Source organism: Strongylocentrotus purpuratus, unplaced genomic scaffold (genome assembly GCF_000002235.5).
Source record: "Strongylocentrotus purpuratus isolate Spur 01 unplaced genomic scaffold, Spur_5.0 spur5_scaffold_11, whole genome shotgun sequence".
Taxonomy (NCBI): domain Eukaryota; kingdom Metazoa; phylum Echinodermata; class Echinoidea; order Camarodonta; family Strongylocentrotidae; genus Strongylocentrotus; species Strongylocentrotus purpuratus.
This window is the reverse complement of record NW_022145596.1, coordinates 6784758-6806893: the sequence shown is the minus strand read 5'-3', so window position 1 is coordinate 6806893 and position 22136 is coordinate 6784758. Positions and strand designations below refer to the sequence as shown.

The 22136-nt window shown below is 37.1% G+C and overlaps 1 protein-coding gene across 2 annotated transcripts in view; it reads right to left on the bottom strand.

The window, feature by feature from the left end:
• Nucleotides 1–446: 446 nt before the first annotated feature.
• Nucleotides 447–22136, bottom strand: part of LOC576191 (circadian locomoter output cycles protein kaput) — a 66350-nt gene continuing 44660 nt past the window's right edge. Inside the window, exons 8-16 of one of the 2 annotated variants that reach the window (XM_030980486.1) lie at nt 15195–15342; nt 14259–14464; nt 10722–10814; nt 9964–10050; nt 9395–9564; nt 8273–8404; nt 7088–7813; nt 4530–4598; nt 447–3330 (exon numbers count right to left, since the gene is read on the bottom strand). In XM_030980486.1, the coding sequence (XP_030836346.1) occupies nt 2986–3330; nt 4530–4598; nt 7088–7813; nt 8273–8404; nt 9395–9564; nt 9964–10050; nt 10722–10814; nt 14259–14464; nt 15195–15342 (1976 nt within the window). In that variant the 3' untranslated portion in view covers nt 447–2985. The remainder of the gene's footprint in view (nt 3331–4529; nt 4599–7087; nt 7814–8272; nt 8405–9394; nt 9565–9963; nt 10051–10721; nt 10815–14258; nt 14465–15194; nt 15343–22136) is intronic. The other variant, XM_030980487.1, reaches the window with a different exon arrangement.

Genomic DNA, 22136 nt, shown 5'->3' with positions numbered 1-22136 from the left:
TGAATGGACTACAGCCCTTGCGAATGAAATTGACTATTTTTTCTATATCTTCTATGTCTCCAAAAATCTCTCTCTTCATAAAAATAGTACCGGTACATAAATGTGTCACACACTTTAAGAAAACACTCACAAAATGCCCTTCGTTCATCGAGGAGAAAGCTCGAGTAACATAATGATAAAAGTTACATGTAGGTTTTTGACATGGACTGTAAGTACTTTCAAAATAAATCTTCCTTGACATTTTCCTAAACTATTACATTCACACATTTTTCTAATTGAAACTTAACAGCGTAAATTATGTGCAGAAATTTACTAATAGGGTGACTGAAAGTTATGTCAAACCTTTCATGACATGGAACCAGGCGCCAAATGTGAATTTTTGAACAGCTTTGACAGAAGAAAGATTTTAGACCTAAAACCTTTGAATACAGTAAAACCTTAAGTTATTTTAGAAGTCTTTGTTTGCACATTTCAGTGCTTAGTGGCTCATGAAATAATTTTCAGTCATCTTATTAGTAAATTTCTGCAAATAATTTACACTGGTAAGTTTCGATTAGAAATACAGGGTAAGGAACAGTTGAATTATTTTGTTTTCTTTTGAGCAATGACCTTTCTTCAGTTAAAATGAAACAAATGCCCAAAGCGTGTAACTGTAGCTGCACATATCTATATCTATATTGGTCCATATTTCATCTTGCCCGTATAATTCATCAAGTACGTCAAAGTAAAAATAATCTTTTAAATACAATGCAAATGTTGAATTCTTTTAAGCTTGTGAGAAAAATATATTCTGATTACAAAATCCCCATAATTCATCAATTTTTCAAGACTTTATTCACACAAAAAGAATAAAAAACACCTCTACGATTCCAACACATTTCATTAACTGATAAAAAAAAAATTAAAAATGAAATTTTCAAACCTTTCACTTTCAATTTTATAGTCAATTGTTCTGCTTTCAACTGCTGCCTTTCCAATATTGCACAAAATATAATTAAAAGATATTTTAAATATCATTCTCTCACTTTAAAAAATATGTTCATAATTTGTATATACATCAGCTCTCATTTCTTTCTCATTCTAATTAAAACCCTATCTAGGTACCAGCACATGATTGTAATACTAACATGATGAAAGGGTTTGCTTATGGCCCATGTACAGGAACAGAAAGAGCTACTCACAAGTACAAGTGACTTTGATGCTGGGTATTGACAGCTCTCAAAAGGTAAAACTCTAAAGCTATGTAAAAATGTAAACTTGAAACTACGTAAAGATGTAAATTTGAAACTCCTTAAAGATGTCAGGAGCAGAGGAATCTAAATCTAAAGGGAAATCTAAAGTCTAAAGGGAATCTTAAGTATTTTCATATATATCCTATTTGAATAAATCTAGATTTTTCTAAGGAGCAGATATCAATTGAAAGTATCATCTATCAACTTTTGCTTATTAAAACTGTACATGGCTTTAGATATAACTACCGTTTTGAGAAACAAGAGGCACTTACTTTGTTTGTGCTTTTGGTGTCATCTAATTTCATTTCACGTCAAGGCACTGTAAAACCATCACCACCAGCACCATCTCATTTCGATAAAAACCATTCACACTATGCCGCCCTCTCCAACAAAAAGAAATAAGTCACGATTGCACAAAATTGTATAATTTGATGGTCAATAAGACATAGAAGCATTTCTATCACTTTCTCAAACCACCGATGCTACCTTACGATAGAAAGAATTGGATATCCATCTGTTTGGAGCCAGTAGAGCAGTATTCTATGTAATATGATGTGAATTAATGACTTTCTGGTACCAAACAAACAATGTTTCTATACTGGATAATTCTAAGTGAGGGTAGATGGGGGAACTAATAGGATCGCTATGAATAAAAGGCATGTGTAATAACAGAGGGACAATGATATAAGAATATCTGGGAAATTTCTACATGGGCAGTAACAGGATTACATGATCCTTTTTCCACACTTTTGCATGGCGTAAGTAATGGTCCTTCCCAACGATTGTCTTGTAGGGTCGGGTGATACACTTGCTATCCTATGAGACTGATGCAGGTCAAGCATCTAATAGAGATGTTTGATTACATATTTCTAATTTGCACGAAACCGACACTTTTCTGTCTTTCTCCTCTACAAACACATGGAAATAAGCTTGTAAAACAAACCAAGTTCTTCCGAATCATGTGTACCACATCATTTCAAAATTGCAACACAGACACATCTTTTAGGCACCTTTTTTTATCTAATCCTTATACTTTAGAAGAGGTATCAAAAATTGTCATGAAGCAAAAAAAAGGTCATGAAAAGGTACAACTCTTTTTAAATTTGTGCATTAACATTGAAACCGAATATTGTTGTACATCTGTGTAGTATAGGGATGTGCGATGCGTCTTCACAGTACGAGAGAAAGAAAATGGAAGAAGAAAAAGAAAAAAAAACCTGTAGATGTAAAATGTGCTAACTATACACTGATTGGCACTTTTCCGATCACACAAGATAAAACAACACATTTTCGTTGGGTACATTTATAGTTTTGCTGGATGATGAACTGCCGTCACGTAGAAAGCGATGAGTAGTACGGTTAGATAGAACAGGCATACCAACACATACGACAGTAGCTTGGACATAATACACTGTACTCCACATGTCATCAACGAGATATAAACCATGTAGTCTTTGGTGCCTGCCGGCTTTAGACAAGTAAAGAGCGGTGTTGTAGAAAAGGCCTCAATTCTCTGCGCACGTCCGCAGCCACCATACAGGCAATGGTTTGGACCAGAAGGTTATATGAGCGATCAGTGGATAAAGGTTTCACTGCAAACAGGGTGTTTCCTCTAGTATCCCTTCCATTGCAAAATCAATGCGTGCACTATAGTGTCTGATGCATCATGTACACTCAAGGCTCCATGCCACATAATAAAAGCACCTTTTAAAATCCATGGGGTAATCCATGGGAGGGGGGCAGCCATGCACCCCTATAAATTGTCTTGCCCTTCCGATTGATGCATGTATTGGTCACTGCCCATGTCCAGCGTTGGAAGTCCTAGGCAAGAGAGGTCCTGCATGGGCACGGCTTGCGCCCCTGGGGGCATTGTCATTGAGGAGTGCATGGTAGGCTGGGCTAAGGAGTGGCAGTTGAGGGGCACCTGGGGGAGGTGGGGCGTCGGCTGCTGGCCGGGCGGGCCCACCTGTTGGTGGGGTGGTGGTGGGGCGGTATTGTTAGTCCTGTGAGGGGTTAGGTGTTCACGATGCAATGATTGTCCACTTGTGGAGGGATACTGATGAGTCTGATGCATAGCAAACGGAGCCCTTGTTGCTGACTGCAGACAGAAAGACAAGTAAAAAAAAGGCATAGCAGATCAAAGTATTACAATACCATCTTAAATTTATGAGCAGTATATCCAAACTATACTAAAAAGAAATCATCATAATATGAATTCATTTTATTCTGATTGTACTATTTGACATTTCAAAGTAGTTTAATCAAGAAGAAATCTAACCAAATTACATGTATAAACAATATCATGAACGAAAATGTGCAAAAAATGACTTAAAATTGAAATTGGAAAGTTCTTGAAATCAAACTGATAATTGCTAGGGGTGTTCATCTTTGTCATCAAAGAGTCTTCATTATACACATAGCCAAAATATATGTAGGTTTAATAATTGTGTTTAAGTTGTGGATTATTAGTGAAACAAAAGAAAAACACACAAATATCTTTTCTTTTTTTACATACTATTCAATATTTCTAAAAAGACATTGAGGTTAAGAAATAAAATGTTAAAAATTTGAATTTTCATCCCAGTGTTCATAACTTCATGGAAATGAGTGGTAAAATGTATATGGTTTCATGTGTAACATCAGACCGAAATGAAAAGAAAGTGGGTTAATGAAAAACAGTGCAAGTTAAGTCAATTGCACCTGAAACGTTTCCATGGAAATCCGATTTTGTAAGAAATTGTGATATCACTAGAGAAATATCTTTAACAAATAAAATCGTCCTGATCAATATCAAGAACAGCCATTTGCAGACACTTCAAATTTTCAGGTCACAATACCTGTTGTTATAAGCCTTCAATCTGAGTAAAGACCCTATCAATTTAAGTTGAGAGAGCTGTGCAACTGGTCTGAAATCTAAAATCTGGCACCAGGATTATTAGAATCCCTGCATTAGCTATCCCCATCCAAATGATAAATATCTTGTATCTAGTGCTACTACAATGTCTTCCAAAGGCTTGTTCAGACGAGAAACGGCAAAAGCTTTTTTTTTTAATGATGACGTAAAATGTAATACACTTCACATTTCTGTAGCTTATGACACAGAGCAGGCAGGGCCTTTGTTGCGAGCAGTTACCATTCATTTAAATGTTTAAACAAAAATTTAAAAACGTGGTTGCTCTTTTGCGGACGAATAACATGGTATATCTGAACAAGCCTTAAATCGGAAATCCATGGGATAATACAGTGCATAGTGGTGTTTGTACAGACTGGCAGGCCCACGTCCTAGTCTAGTCTAACCTGTAAGGCATTACTCGGCAAATCAAGGAGGTTGGGTGTGCTACAAGGCCACATAGCCCCAGCAGACAGCTGTTGTTAGGAACAGCATGCACAGATAGATAGATAGATAGATAGATGGATGGATAGGTAAATAAAATTAAGAGATAGAGAAATAGATAGCGAGGTAAAGAAATATAGAGATTAAGAAAGAAAGATAGGCAGATAGAGAGATAAAAACATACAAATAGAAAAACGGAGTGATAGGTAGACAGATATATAGAAAGAAAGAGAGAAATATACATAGACAAGTGGAGATTTAAAAAAAGACAGAGAAAGAGAGAGGATAGATAGATAGACAGAGAAATAGAAAGACATATATATATATATATATAGAGAGAGAGAGAGAGAGAGAGAGAGAGAGAGAGAGAGAGAGAGAGAGAGAGAGAGAGAGAGAGAGAAACAGAAAGATAGGCAGATAGAAAGATAAAAACATACACATAGAAAAACAGAGTGAAAGGTAGACAGATATATAGATAGAAAGAGAGAAATATAAACAGACAAGTGGAAATAAAAAAAAAAGACAGAGAAAGAGAGAGGATAGATAGACAGAGAAATAGAAAGACATATATATATATATATATATAGAGAGAGAGAGAGAGAGAGAGAGAGAGAGAGAGAGAGAGAGAGAGAGAGAGATAGGCAGATAGAAAGATAGAAACATACACATAGAAAAGTAGAGAGATAGGTAGACAGATATATAGATAGAAAGAGAGAAACATACACAGACAGGTGGAGATTTTTTAAAAAGACAAAAAAAGAGAGAGGATAGATAAATAGACAGAAAATAGAAAGAGATATATACTGAGGGAGAGAGAGAAAGAGAGAGAGAGAGAGAGAGAGAGAGAAACAGAAAGATAGAAACATACACAGAGAAAAGTAGAGAGATAGATAGAGAGAAACATACACAGACAGGTGGAGACTTTTAAAAAAGACAGAAAAAGAGAGAGGATAGATAAATAGACAGAAAATAGAAAGAGATATATACTGAGGGAGAGAGAGAAAGTGAAAGAGAGAGAGAGAGAGAGAGAAAGAGAGAGAGACAGGAGCACACAACAGTGTTAGGGTTGGTTAGATGCAAGGCAGAATCAGTAAAGGTTAATAGACTTTCTTGATTCCGTAGTCATGGCAATGATTCCACACAATGTCTTAAATTTCGTTATTCTACAATTCTTCATCATGTAATAGACTTTTAGTCATTTAACAAGTCTGGACAAGACAATCCTTTGAGAAGCTTTATATCACCTCTGTAATAAAACATGCTTTGACTTTGCAGTGTGAATGACAAACAAAGCTTTGATAAGTCTAATGCCCTGATATATTTACAGTGAATTGCAGACTATTGTTGGATTCTTTACTTCTGTGACTTCATTTTTTAAGAATTAAAAGCCCTGTCCCTTCAAAAAGGTTTTCAGTCTAAACAAAAACTAATCACCTTTAATATAAGAAGGTAAATTTGAATTGCTGAATGTATAAAAGAGTCATATTTTTCAGCAGAAAGACAAAAGCATCCAATAAATGTTACTAAAAGAAAAGCAATTCTTGCTTTACCCTGATATCCTCAAAAAAAGGATGTTGGGGAAAAAGATAGGGATGAAATCATACTGCATGGCCTAAACATATGGGATACTGCTCTATATTTGCAATACTGCATTTTATCGAAACATTGCATGTTCATACCAAACAAATTTTTTTTAGTAGGGACCCTAGCCATTACCAAGGAATCAAGAAATTTACTAAAACTAAAGTCAGAAAAATTATATATATATATATATATATATATATATAATTCAATCAGAAATAAGAGGCTGATTCACATTTAGTAATAAAATAGCACATTTTCATGAAATGGTATGCACATCCTATATTTCAATCTTAAACATGATAGAGAACTACATGTACTTTTGTTGGTAACTATTTGAACACATAGAAATGAAAAATTAAGCCAACTGCATATATTCTTACTACAGAATATTGGACCCTCTTTAATAGCAAACAGGATACCAACGAGTGAATTAGACAGTCAAACTCATTCCAAATTTGCTATGTATTTTCTTAGTCAATATATCCATTGTTTTCATACTGTATGGACATGTGTCAATGTAGCTTTGTCTTGAAGAGACTACAAGAAATGGATGTGTTTTTCTTTATATAATTATTAATTGCAAACTGACAAGATTCCTCTAGTTTAACTGTGTGAATCAGCTTCCAATTTAGAAGTAAATAATACACTACTTTTAATAAATTGTTTTTGAGTTTAGAAGAAATTGAACAAAATGAAAATCAATCGTACATATAAGAGCACTCAATAATGTAGAATCAAACAATGATGTTAAAAGAAGAATTAATACTTTTAGGATATACATGGTGGATATGAGGGGGGGGGTCTAAGATATTCAAGAAACCAATTCAAATGAAAGAGTTAAAGAAAGGCTGAATTCCAATCAAAAAGCAAGCATCAACTACAACAGTTTATGGACAGCAGAGCTCTAATCTATAGTTTAAAAATGCAGGTTACTTGCCTGATGCTGAACAAGCTGTTCCATTGAGATAGTCTCATGTGATGCAGGCTGTGGCTTGTGTTGCTGTATCTGTTGCTGCAGTAGCTGCTGTTGTTGCTGAGGATGTTGGGATGAGTGCTGCGGTTGTTGTTGCTGCTGTTGTGCCTGAGGATGTTGGGAGGAGTGCTGTGCTTGTTGCTGTTGCGGCTGAGAATGTTGAGTTGAGTGCTGTGTTTGTTGCTGTGGCGGTTGAGGATGTTGGGTTGAGTGCTGCGTTCGTTGCTGTTGCTGCTGAGGATGTTGGGACGAGTGCTGCGGTTGCTGGCTCCTCGACAGTTCCAGCTGCAGGACAGATGGATTGGAGGGGATGGGAGTGGCCTGTGCTGACCCCATGGGTGTGGCTTGAACAGACCTAATGGGCGTGGCCTGACCAGAACCCATGGGCATGGCCTGACCAGAACAAATGGGCGTGGCCTGACCAGAACCCATGGACGTGGCCTGTCCAGTACAAATGGGCGTGACCTGACCAGACATCATGGGCGTGGCCTGAGCAGAACAAATGGGTGTGGCCTGACCAGAACCCATGGGCGTGGCTGGACCAGAACTCATGGGCGTGGCCTGACCGGACCCTTCTGTGGGGGTAGTCTTGGACCCCATGAGCTGCTCCTGCTGCTGGATGAACATTTGACCCAGCATGGGATGATGCTGCATCATTAGCTGTTGGGCCATCATGAGCTGCTGTTGAACCTACAATACAGATGAAAGTTTGGATTAATCTCTCAATCATCATAACAATAACAATAGTCACTTTTTTTGTACAGCAATTTTTGCAAAGATTAGGTATACATGAACTTGTAAAAGAGATAAATACATTTGATGTGAAAAAAGGGACAAAAGCAATATGGAACTCGAGTCCCAAAATACTTAGAAGTTTGATGCCTTATGAATCCATTCAAATACGACACACAACCGTTCCTTAAGGTAGTGAAGAGAGAGGGAGGAGGGAGGGAGGAAAAAAGAGAGAGAGAGAGAGAGAGAGAGAGAGAGAGAGTGTGAGATAATAGAAGATAGAGAGAGGAGGGAGAGAGTTTTCACAATCAAATCTGGGATGGATAACGCAGAGAAAGAGAAGAAGGCATTCACAAAAAGTAAACCTATGAACAATGAATCGGAGAGCAGATGATTGCATGAGGAATTCTGACATACCTGCTGCAGTTCTTGTTGCTGCAGAAGGATAGCATCCTGGAGCTTATGATGCCTCATCATTAATTGCTCCTGGAGTTTCAACTGGATAACAGTAATCTGCTGTGGTGTCAGGTTGCTATCTGATGGTGCGGGCTGTAACAAAAAATGCAATAAAGGGTGAAAAAAAGTCTGTCTCTACAGCACTCATATCTTAGAAGGCTAGAATTAAATCATAACATCACGGTAAGTGCCATTTTTCTATGAACAAGCATCTCATCAGAAGCTGCTCCCAAAAATTTCAACTTGGATAGCAGAGATCTGCTGTGGTGTCCGGTTGCTTTCTGATGATGCAAATTATACGCAATGAAATGCAATAGGGGGTGAAAATCAAAAATGCCTGTTTACTTTTCTTTACTTTATCTTAAATTGCTGGATTTTTTTTCTATGATTTAACTATTTCATGGCCTGGTATCTGTAATTTGTTGCATTGTTTCAACCAGATAACAGTGATCTGTTGTGAGTTCAGTTTGCTATCTGATGATGCAGGTTATAACAATAAAATGCAATAGAAAGTGAAAAAAGAAAGCCCGATTGTGTTTCAGTAATCCATCTCAAAATGCTAGAAATATTGGATTTCATTATGAAAATGCTTTTTTTCTTATAACATACATTGTATTTGAATAACAATGATCTGTTGTGGTGTGAGACTGCTGTCTGACTATGTGGGCTGTGAAAAGAAAAATAACCCTCTTATAAAAAAAAAAGTCTTGTAACTAGCTAATAAAAATGGCTCTATGTTTCACTCAATAAATTAAATATGACAAAATAAATCAAGAAATAGTGGGTGTAAGTGCCAGCTTGTGTCTTGGAGCTCGCATGAAAGTGACCTAAATTTGTGGAAGTTCACCATGTACATGTATCATATGATCTTGCATGTACCACAGCATATCAACTGGGTTGTAATTATACTGTACATGCAATATGAGGTGAGAAAGAAAACCAAAATGCATATTTGGTATTTTAAGATATGGATTTGTAAATGTAAACATGCCTGTAGAAAAACATTGTGTTGTCTTCTATTGTGCAAGTATAACGTCGTTTCAAGTGAATTCAAGTGAGCAAATGTTGGAGCACCATTCTTACCTGTTCTTGTGGAGGGCCATTATTAGGGAACGTGCCTGGTACCGGAGAGGGCTGGGCTACAAAGGGCTGGGGAAGAGGGGGCAGGGGCAGAGAGGGTGGGGGTAGAGAGGGCGGGGGTAGAGGCGGCAGAGGGGGTAGTGGCGGCTGAGGGGGGTTCGAAGCTAGTGATTCTGTGGAAAAAACACCAAGAAACATCATCTCTAGCTTTGTCATGATCTTAAACAGGAACACAAAGACTATCAACAACAAAAAAGATGAAGAAATACTGATCATGAGATTGTTTGTCATGTCTCAGAAATTCATGGAATTGCTCTCTGCATTTCATTGAACATGCAATATCATGTAGGGATTCTTTGATAAATACTTGACTGACTAATTTCTTTAGGGGCCAACAAATCCTGATTTTTGTTTTTCTCCTCGATTAGAATGATTTCCTCACTCTTCCTGACTGGAAAAAAGAAAACCCATTTTCCAGATTCGTCGTGATCACAAGGATAGCTGGGAAGCCTGACATTGCTACAAAATTGAAATACTGGTATGCACCAATGAATCTAAACTAAAAAACATACCAGATTTAGGTGAAAGTCTTCCACTCCTGCTTTTTGTGTGCGATATACTGGGTGCTTTCAAGCTGCTTGTGCAAGATACACTTTCATCTAAAAACAAATGGAGGAAAAATTTGTTGTTAAATAATTATAGTTAAAAATACATGTTTTGTTATTTTTTACACTTTCATGACACTGGATCTTTCACCTTTGACCCGTTACATCCGAAATCTAATCATTTATCCTTGCATGCTCATACAAACTTCTTCCAAGATTGGCTTGAATTAGTTCAATTCCTTAGAAGTTATAATGGTAAGTACATATTACTAGTACACATATTTTTTGTATTTTTGTTAACACTTTCAAGACACTGTGACCTTTGACCGTTGACCTTTTCCACTCAAAATGTAATAAGTTCATCCTTGCATGCTCATACATACTTCCACCAAACTGAGTTTAAATTGCTATAATAAAGTTATCACAGTAACAAGGCATTTCCAGCAATTTTAAATGCTCTCATGACCCTGTGACCTTTGACCTCTTCCACCCAAAACCTAATCAGTTCATCCTTGCATGCTCATACAGACTTCATCCAAGTTTGGTCAAAATCTGTTCAATGGTTCTTGAATTATGCCGTAACAGAAAGTGATAAGGAAAGGAAAGGAAAGAAAGAAAACCCATTTTTCACATTCTCCATGGTTACAAGGATAGCTGGGAACCCTGACATCTCTACAAAATTGAAATATTGGTATGCACCAAAGAATCTAAACTAACAAACATACCAGATCGTGATTTAGGTGAAAGTCGTCCACTCCTGCTTTCTGTGTGTGATAAACTGGGTGCTTTTAAGCTGCTCGTGCAAGATACACTTTCATCTAGAAATGAATGGAGGAAAACAAATGGTGAGATACTATAAAAAACTAGATGGAATTTTGACTGCGCGCAGTCGAAAATGATGCCTCCGCCATAGAGCAATTTAAACAAGTTTGGAGTTTAAATCTCCAGTGGTTCTTGAGATATCATGATAACAATCTCAATGTATGGAATTTCATAAGTTGACCTCTGTGACCCTTGACCTTTGACCTACGTGCTCCAAAATCTAATCAGATTGTCTTCCTATGGTGATACACACTATCATTAAGTTTGAAGTTTAAATCTCCAGTGGTTCTTGAGATATTATGATATGGTGATACATACTATCATTAACTTTGAAGTGAAAATTCTCCAGTGGTTCTTGAGATATCGCGATAACGATCTCAATGTATGGAATTTCATAAGTTGACCTCTGTGACCCTTGACCTTTGACCTACGTGCTCCAAAATCTAATCAGATTGTCTTCCTATGGTGATACACACTATCATTAAGTTTGAAGTTTAAATCTCCAGTGGTTCTTGAGATATTATGATAACAATCTCAATGTATGGAATTTCATAAGTTGACCTCTATGACCCTTGACCTTTGATCTACGTGCTCCAAAATCTAATCAGATCGTCTTCCTATAGTGATACATACTATCCTTAAGTTTGAAGTTTAAATCTCAAATGGTTCTTGAGATATCGCGCTAACAAACTCAATACAAGGAATTTCATAAGTTGACCTCTGTGACCTGTGACCTTTGACCTACGTACTCCAAAATCTAATCAGATCGTCTTCCTATGGTGATAATTACTATTCCCGAGTCTTAAGTTTAAATCTTAAATGGTTCTTGAGATATTGTGATAACGGTCAAACGGGACGGACGTACGGACGGACAACCCGAAAACATGATGCCTCCGGCACCACCTTCGGTGGCGGAGGCATAATAAAACTACAACAATTTGATAAAAAGCATTTGTGTGGGCTTGGTCATGTGGGGTTAGAACGACTTAGAAAATAGATTATTTCAAATCATGACCAAGTACATGCATTAGTGCCATGATATCAAACCTTTAAAGAAGCACATTTTGATTTAATGAATGGTGGACAACAAATGGTGAGATGCTAAAAATAATGCATTATGGTTGAAGGCATGGCCACACAAAGGAATTTTTCTTGTTGGGGAATGGGGGAAGATGCAATTAATTATTGTTAATTTATGCAACAGTGTATACATGTATATATCCAAAGTTGCAAACATAAGTTATGACCGTGACAGATTAACTCACTGCAAATCTAAGTAGGGGTAATACCTCTTTTTATAGAATATGGACAGCGAAAGGTTCACCATGCAATCAATCTATTTCTCCTCTTCTTATCAACTCAAATAAACAGAAAGGTCTTGACGGACGGGGGTGGAATATTAGCTGACCGACACAGAAGGGCATTGTGCCTGACATTTTAAGAGATACTATCTATTATTTATCAGTAGTTGCATGGCAATGATAAAAGGAGAGGGTGGAATATTTGTGATGGGAGGATATCGTTCAAGGCAAAATATGGATTATGTACAGAAGATATGATCTATTAAATGCTGGTCCTAAAAGGGCAGAGGTTAGGGATAGGCTGTTGAATCTGCAGATCCTACTATTGGTATTGAATACCTTGGCAGGTTTTTCTCTTTTTTAACAATTTACGTAGCTTCCATGACTTTCAACCAGATTTTGTTATTTCTAACATATTTGGGATGGTATCATTGTGTGAATCAAAGCTTTCTCACCAGTATATAGGAGGCATTGCACTCAAAAGTTTTGGAGAAGTGAACAAGGAAAATGCTATGGTATATTTTCCACGACATGGGTCGCAACAAAGAAGACCGCTCGATGGAGAGAAGTAAAGTGGTCTCGTTCTTTCAGAAAATTCTTCAAATAATATTTAATTAAATAGACTACTCAGAGGTATGGTCTTCCTATACAGGTGATTGCTATAGCAGTTTTGACTGTACAAACATGAGAGAATAATCTAGACTTTTAAACATACTTCTTTTCTCCCCTCCCCTCCCCCCCCCCCCCCCCCCCCCCCAAAGGGGATTAAACTCTGAGATAACTCATTGTGTGGTAGGTATCTATATTACTAATACGCAAAATCGCCGCGGGGGTCCAAAACGGGGCAAAACGGTTCCTCAAAAACGTCTTTCCCCGACCGCGCCACGGCGGAGGCGGCACAACGGCGACACAATTCCACAAGGCATGTCTCCCGTAACCCGCTTGCCACGTCGACCCGGCGATCGACGTCCATGTCGTTAAACGCTGTTTCGGGGAGGACCTTGCTATAGGATATGCTTTGTACGCCAGATGGCCTATGCCTGTACGTGTATAATATATGCGATGATTATACGCTCATGTCACACGCACAGTCGGTTTGCGACTTTCATTCTATGATTGCCGTGATTTGTGATTTGTATATAGTTTACGTGAATTAGAGGTATGAAAGCAGGGCTAACTTTGTGATTATCCCGTCCATGTTTACTGAATTTCGATAATCATTCTTCAAAGTAAAGTTTTCACAAGAAATTCATTGTAACTGACAGTTCAGTTGCAAGCTAGCTGCCTTGAGGCTTGAGTCCACACACGGACAGTGCATTGCGCCACTGCTGCCGAGCACTGTCGGAACTGTGACTGTGTGTGAGCTGAGCTGAGCTGAGCTACATAGAGTAGACTTGACATTTGACAACACTTTGATTGCCCCGATTTCAATATAGTTTCGTGATTATAGAGGTATGAAACCTGAGCTTAGATAGTGATTATTCTGGCCATGTATAGTTGTATGCTGAATGTTGATAATCATTTTTCAAAGTAAAGTTTTCACAAGAAAATCAGACGGTCGTTTAAAAACATACTCCTAGCTCATTAGCTGGATAGAATACTTTTACTATGATACAGTTCTTGCATCACATCAATGCTTTAAAGGCCCACTGCACTACTTTTAGCTACTTGCGCCCTCTATATAACAAACAATGCCTAATCGGTGACCATTGGTCCCCCATGATCCTCTTTTTAAAGCTTATCTGCCGTAATTTACAGGAGGGATTAAACCGCTCTACAAGGTCACTGGACAGGTGGTTATCTCATCGACTCAACTCTCAGTTAACATAAGAAAAAGAGGATCATGGGGGACCAATGGTCACCGATTAGGCATTTCTTGTTATATAGAGGGCGCAAATAGCTACCAGTAGTGCAGTGGGCCTTTAAAACGGGTATTACGGTGCGCCATTCATGGTCAAACAGCGTATATTATAAAAATCGTCTATACCCCATATAAAAATAATCAAATTTTATTTTCAATAGCACATAGGCCTCTTTCTATTTATCCCCCCCCCCCCCCCTCCCCTCATCCCAGAATCCCGTGGATTTTCCACAGGTCCTGCTAGTACAAAATAATTCAAACAAAATTGTTTTTTGTACCTGTACTGGATGACTGCCATCTGTCATGTTTTCCTGTGCTGAAGAGGGGCACGTTGAGGGAAGAGTTGGAGGATACCGACGTGGACAGCGATGCCGATTCAGAGGCGCTGGAGTCCCAAAGATTTGTGCTGTCCGACTCTGCACCGCTCATCTTGCTGTCCGTCAATACCAACTCCTTGTTGATATCATTACGAACATCAGCATAGCTAGGGATGATACAAGAATGATAACTGATCAGGGGGTGTTTCACAAAGATCCTAAGTTGAACTTAAAAATTGGCAAAAATTGACAATGGCAACTACTAAAAAGTTAGACGATATATAAATTTAAACATATTTGTGGCTTACACCCAGTAAATAAGTTTGATTGATCGATCTGTATTGAAAAAACAAGTCAGAAAAAATCTGGGAACCAGCGGGATTTGAACCTGCCATCTACTGCTTGCCAAGATTCCAAGATTTTTTCTGACTTGTTATTTCAATACAGATCGATCAATCAAACTTACTTACTGCGTGTAAGCCACAAACATGTTTAAATAATTGAAATTTCTCCCAGGAAGCATTACATTTATAAAAGATATATAAATTGTGTATGTAATCCCGTACATTCTTGTTTTATGGACAAGTGTCCATGATGGAATCTTGCCACTGATGATGTATACATACAGGACTAAACAGAAAACACCTTGAAGGTTCAAATTTGTTCGCTCTCAATTTCAATGACAATGGTCAAGAAAAAAAAGTCATAAAAAAATTGAGAACTCCCAAACATGACTTTTATTTAATACAGTTTTCTGTTTAGTTCTGTAAGTGCTCACGATAAACGTATCTTTCATGACTTAAAATCAATATATTTGGTAATAATAATTATGGAAAAGTGAATTATGAAATAAAATATAGGAAAAAAATTCTTGGATCTTGAGTCTTGACGACTTACTTGACTACTTGATGGGTACACACTATAAACTCTGGCTTGGAATTCCACTGGTTGTAGGTGATGAAGTAGCGTGTTTGAAGCCATATCCACTCCTGCCCTTTCGTTAAGAACCGGTAATAGCAAGACTTTCCCTCTCCCGTCTGCATCACTGGTGGTCGAGAACATAACATGGAATGGATAAGAAATGCATGGAATGGATAAGAAATACTTGGAATAGATAAGAAATACATCAGGAGTAATCTCAGATTAAATGTGATCTTGAGGTTCAAGTAATGACGAAAATTAAAGGTGTTTCCTGGTAATTATTAAAATAAAATTGATGAAAATTAAAGGTGATTCCTGGTAATAATGGTAATGAAATTGATGTAAATACAAGGTGATTTTTTACTTATGATAATGACAGAAATTACTTATTTTGGAAATACTTCAGGAGTAACCTCAGATTGAATGTGACAGAGACTGATTCGGATTAAAAGTGGTCCTCAAGTTCTGACAATGACAGAAATTACTTTTTTTAATGGTGATCTAAAGATCAGACAATTTTAATTAAAAGTTCAAAATATAATATCTCTGAATGAAAAACAAGAATGAAGAAGAAAACAGATCAGTAAAAGTTCTCCCTAAATCTTATCATTAAGCACATTTAAAGCAATAGCATTACATTTCAAGCTTTGTCTATCAAACATCAATCAGTAACACAGTATGCATTTGCAATCATGTCATCATTTGCTTGTATCAAGGACACTTAATTCCACAATCTGATTATGTTTCCCAAGGGCATATTTTTCTTATACCTGGGCATTATATTCATCACTGGAAATACTTTCTTATTTCCATTGCGATGCAGTTAAAGCAAGCATTAAATCATAATGGTCGATCACACCATAAATACATACATGTATATTCATAAACTCCTTGTCCCTTTGGCAATTTTTTTCTGAAATTTTAGACTGACCTATTTTTCTGTTTTCAGTCAAAGCAATTTGATATCATGGTACACTGCCCTTAAGTCAATATATTACATTATTGTAAGTAATCCCTGGTGAGAGGAAAATGATGATTATTGGAGAACATTTATTTCAGGTCTATTATATAAAATTACTTTCCCCCTCAATCTTTTTCTAAAGAGTTGCAACTTTGCAGAAAGCTATCAAAATTGATAAATAAACATCTAGCATATGGCCTGATTTCCTTCTGACATTTTGGACTGACCTATTTTTCTGTTTTCAGACAAAGCTATTTGATATCATGGTAAACTACCCTTTTATTATATTATTGTAAGTAATCCCTGGTGAGAGGAAAATGATGATGATTGTACAACATGTATTTTAGGTCTATTATACAAAATTACTTTCCCCCTCAAAATTAAAACATAAACATCTAGTATGGCCTGGTTTCCTTCTCACTTTTAAATGTATCCCTGAGAAGGGCACAACCTCCCACTATATTCTCGCCCACAATATGAAAATATGCCATGGGCTGGAAAATGATATCACATCCTTTAAACTTGAAGAGGTAAACAATATCTGGGGCTCCATCAAGCAGAGTGTGGGATATCTGTGGAGCTTAATGGAGAAACGATAATCGGCTTTTCTTCATGTCTATTTATATTCTGCGTTCGCACTAGCAGAAATATAGTTACCAGTATATGAGAATTGTAATAAGAAATTACTTTTTTTAAGTCTGAACGTCGTATATAGTTACGCTGTACAGTGACATGCCTGTATGAGCATTATTTTGAATGAAAACTTGATAAATATCAGGTTCCCCTTCTGGTCTTAACATCGTATATCGTATTGTCAGAAATCGTATAACTGGGTCAGGCCTATCGTGACTATTCATGAGTTTACACTCAGGATTGGCCAGCTATCATGTTAACTCGGACCTCCCCAAAATTAATGTCTTTTTACAACGTTATTCTCTAGTCTGTATGCTCCTTTCTCTATCTGAAGATTCTTAATACAAATATTCTCTATACAACTTTTGTACAAACTTCATTTAGTTTGAAGAGGCGATGGATTATCTGTTTATATGTCTTTTATAAATAGCAACTTGATCATCATAAAGACCCTTTTATTTTTAAGTGGTTTTATTTTGATAGCCTCCTACCCAGGCGCGTACGCAGGATTTTTTCAAGGGGGGGGTTTTAACATTTATAAATCGGTCCGAAAATTTCGCAACGACTCAGCCAGCCGCTGAATAAGCGGGGGGGGGGGGTGGGGGGGGGGGGGGGGTAAGAGGACACATTTTTTTTTTTTTTTGGTCCCAAAAAAATCGCAACGACTCAGCCGACCGCTGAATAAGCAGGGGGGGGGGGGGGTAAGAGGGCACTTTTTTTTTTTTTTTTTTTGTCTCGAAATTTGGAAATTTGACATTTTGCTCCGTTGGGGGGGGGGTAAGGTCACCTTTTTTAGGTCGGCCATGGGAATAATTTTTTTTTTTTTTTTTTTTAATAATAAAAAAAAAAAAAAAAAAAAAAAAAAAAATCAAAAAGGGGGGGGGGGGGTTTTAGGTTTTTTTTTAGGGGGGTTTACACACAAAAAAATTCCAAAGGGGGGGGTTTAACCCCCCAAACCCCCCCCCCCCCTGCGTACGCGCCTGCTCCTACCTAATCACTGGTATGAGCTTTAAGCTTCCAAATGACAGACATGACGTCAAACAAAATGAAATTATAGTTAGCCTGTTATTAAACTTTTTTAGACCGTGATTTCGACCTTCAAAGTTACCTAAGGGACCGTGCATACCCCCCTGTTACGAAACTTCAAGTTTACTCAATGTTAAAAGCTATGAGTAATGTTATGAGGTAAGCGCAATAACTATGAGCACTTAATATAACCCACATTTCTTGTCCTATCAGTTTTTTGTATTTATTGTTGTAAACATTTTGTCACATCCTGACGTTAAAAAAAAAAAAGTTACATTGGAGCAGGGTATGTGAGTTAAATGGATTCCCCATCTAAGAGGGCCCTTTGAAGCACTCCGCTGCACCAAGAGTCTTTTTTTCCCCCTATCATAATCCCCTTAACCCCACCCGGACTGCACAGCTCGTAAATCTCACTCCCGAAACTGAGTGACATAGGGCTTGTGACATGCATTGTTGGAAATACACATCGCCTGCTATCAACAAAAATAGCGGCGTACAGTAGGGAAGAGTATTTGGTAGGTGACGATTTAGACTTTCTGACTGATTTTGAGGAAGATTTGATTCTTGAGCCTGGTGTATGGGAAGTTGGAGACCAATACAAGTTATGCACGTGTGAAATTCCATCAACGGAAAATCTTATACGTTGCAGCGAACCAGAATGTACGGTTAAATGGTTTCATCGTGAATGCGATATGCGTAGGCCACTCCAGCAAAGCATAGATAGTTGATACTAATGCGTATTGACTACTAGCACAGCAGTACGTGTAAATAGGCAGCATTTGAATACATGAATAGTCAATACACTCACAACATACAAATGCACATGATCATCCCGATGCGGTTGATCGGCAAGTTTGACAGTAGACTCACAATTTTAATTTTTAAATTATTCTTTCTAACATCGGAAAGTTGAACAAATTGTATTTTAATGCTTTTTAGGTGTCATCAATCGTCACTAAAGTACTGCCTTTGAATGAAATCTGTTGAGTTTTGTACAGTGGTGTTTGAAATGTTGAGAATCAATAGCACAACTTTTAATACACGGCCAGGGTAGTAATGCAGCTGCAGCTATGTGTGTTTCCACCAACAACATCCAGCATCTACGTGGTGATGAATTGACAACTTCTAACCCTCATTAAACCAAATGCGCAAATATATAACACGATTTCATTTAGTTATTTTAAGAGATAAACTTATGGACTACCTTCCTACGTAAAAATTTCGAAAACTTTCGGAAAATGTCAATAATTAGAAGAGAACGTGATGATGAGAAACTTGCATTCACTCTAACTCATGATTTCCTTGGTCGATTTCGCTGGTTCAGATGGCTACGTCTTCAGTAGAGTTATCGAAGCACAGCGAAAGCATTTGATAACCAATAGAAGGTTGCATTGTGCCATACGTTGTCGATTCTGTATTTTATATGTTATAGCTATATACATCTTCAATGAATTATATGACGTCATTTTCTCGGTAACTCGCATGGCTTCAAAGCCTTTTTTTTACGACCAAGTGTTTGGAGAGCTTAAGGAAGCAGACGGCGTTGCGTAACACTTTGTAACATTTGGATCGCCAGAGGGCATCTGTGGTCTGATAAGGGCGGCTGTTGATGGATTTGATGGCTGAAGAGGGTTACATTACTTGTTGTTAAGCCAAGTTAATCTTGAATATCTTTCCCTCGGGAAATTCTTTCAAGACGGAATCTCCATCTAAAACACCTCCCTGATTGGAGCATTGGATCAAGTTCGTTCATTTGACCTGTAATAATGGAGCTAATTTCATAAATAAATGAAATTTCAGGTACTAACGTTACAAAAAGGACCTGTAACATCAACGGATATCTTTGATCAGATATTTTACACCTACAGGTGTAATAGGCAATCTTTGATAAAATTATATTTCTTTTGTTATACTCTATAGGATTTATCCTTTGTTTTGTTATAGAATATCTACCATTTGACCGTTTAGATTTTAAGTGACATTTAGAAATGTTGGTTAGCAACGTTACAAGTTAGTAATGTTACATCTTTACACTGCTATTTATACTTTTATGGTTTTTTTGTACTCTCATACCCAAGAGGGGGTCAAAGAGTCAAAAAATTCTACAAATATATATTCTACTGAGCTTTTTCATTGTGTCAATGTCTAGAAATACAGTTTATTATGTAATTCATTGACTTGGTGCATTTTCATCGAAAATAAAAAATGTCAATGTATCCTACAACTCAGATTTTAAACTTTTTTTGGGGGGGTGTAGTCCCAATAAGAACATTTCTATAAAGACCAATATCTGGTCAGTTCTTCTCTACAGGTTTGAGTGTTGGACAATGAAAAAAGAGCTTGCAGGAAGAAGAGAGGCTACATAGACCTGGTTCTTGAGAAGGATTATGAATATATCCATGATAGAAAAGAAGATGACAAATGAAGAAGTGGTCAGAAAAGCAAGAGTAATACGATCACTCATCAACACAATAAGAAAGAGGCAATGCAGTTTGTTGGTCGCATTATAGAGAAAGGATAATCTAGAAGAAAAAAACAATATCAACAGTGATGATTGCTGGAAAGAGAAACAGGGGAAGGCAATGCCTCGGATATCTGCAAAGCCTGAAAAATGGGCAACTAAAAATGAAATCAGCAATACTAGCTTTTTAAGAACAGCAGATAATAGACAGAAATGGAGGGCCATTATCACCGATGTCTGTAACAGAACTAGCACTGGATGATGATGATCATGAGTCCCACATATGTCAATTCATGTACAGTTTTAGATTCTTCATGAAGGGGGGAGGGGGGACACAAAGTAAACATGATTTCATTATTCTATCTAGACGTATAATCCCACTTTTAACTATTTTGGCAGAAAAGATGGAAGAAATACTGATTTTAAACTTGTTTTTCATGTCTCATTATTTATTAAATTGTCAAAAAAGACTGTTTTGGGTTGAGATCAGATGAAAGGGCAAGGGAAAAAAAATAGTAGTTTTAATGCACATCATGCTAATTCCTTGTTTCTTTGTAATTTATGAGACAAAGAAAACATCAATAAGTTGTGCGTGCCCTAGTTAAAATGATGAGATGGAGAATGAAGCAAACTATGGCTTCACAAACAGACAACACTGCTGTATGAAGGAAGGCAGACAAGGATGAAGGATGAAGGATACAAATGTAAATCTCAAGAAAAACACTTTACTTAAAGCCTCTTTATATATATGCCATGGTAAACAGCTTATGACAATAGATCATCATCATCCTTTCCAAGTTGTTTACTGGTAAGTGGCAGTCTCTTTCATAACGTATTTGTATAACCAGTACTCAAATTGATCTTCATTTTTTTCTCAGTGAATTTTAATTTCCAGTAAATTATCTCCTGCTATCTGAAGAAGAAGAGGAATATGAACATGGCTTGCTCCCTACAGTGCCATTCTATAAAGTAATTCATTTTAGGTAAAAGCTAAAGGTTCAAGATTCTTTGAAAGGAGTGAGATAAAGAGAAACAGAGGGGGATAAAGAAGATTAATAAGAGAGATTAAGGTAGTAAGGTACAATGGGCGAGAAAAAAAACTGGAGCTCCTTAGTATCACAATCAAAGATAAAATAGACAGGAGAGAGAGAGAAAGAGAGAGAGAGAAAGAGAGAGAGAGAGAGAGAGAGAGATAGAGAGAGAGAGAGAGAGAAAGAAGGGGGAGAGAAAATTAATAGCATGTACCGTTAAGTCTTTAAATCATTGCTTTCTCTAATATTCTGTCAAATGCAAAAGATATGATAATGCAATTACATTTCAACATGACCACAATCTCAACACTTTTTCGGGGGTAAATCCCTTTTTATTAAACACTGAGCTCCTATCCTAACTAATGTCCTTCCAGACTGAGCTCCTATCATCGATTTCTTCTCTGTAATAATTCAACACCCTTCTAGAAGAGCAATCACGTACTCGGTCCAGTAAGATTAGCTAAATCCCTACTTATATCCCACGCTTGTTCCGTCGGCACTAGTAGAAGCCCATTTGAATAGTTGCATGCCCGAGGAATGGCTTGTTCTGTCCAACATCCACTTCAGATATGGTAAATGAACAATTTTTTCGATGACTCTATAGCTATACAATAATCAGTTGAATTTGTCTGAAGGACTAGACTGAATTAAGTAGCAAAAGTAACATAACCAAATATATAATATATAACAATGCTATATGATCATTGTAAGGTGAGCATGTCTTTAAACATTTCTTTATTTTTTTAATTCCTCTATGTACATCCCTCATACAATAGAACAGTAATAATTGCTTAATTCATTTGGCA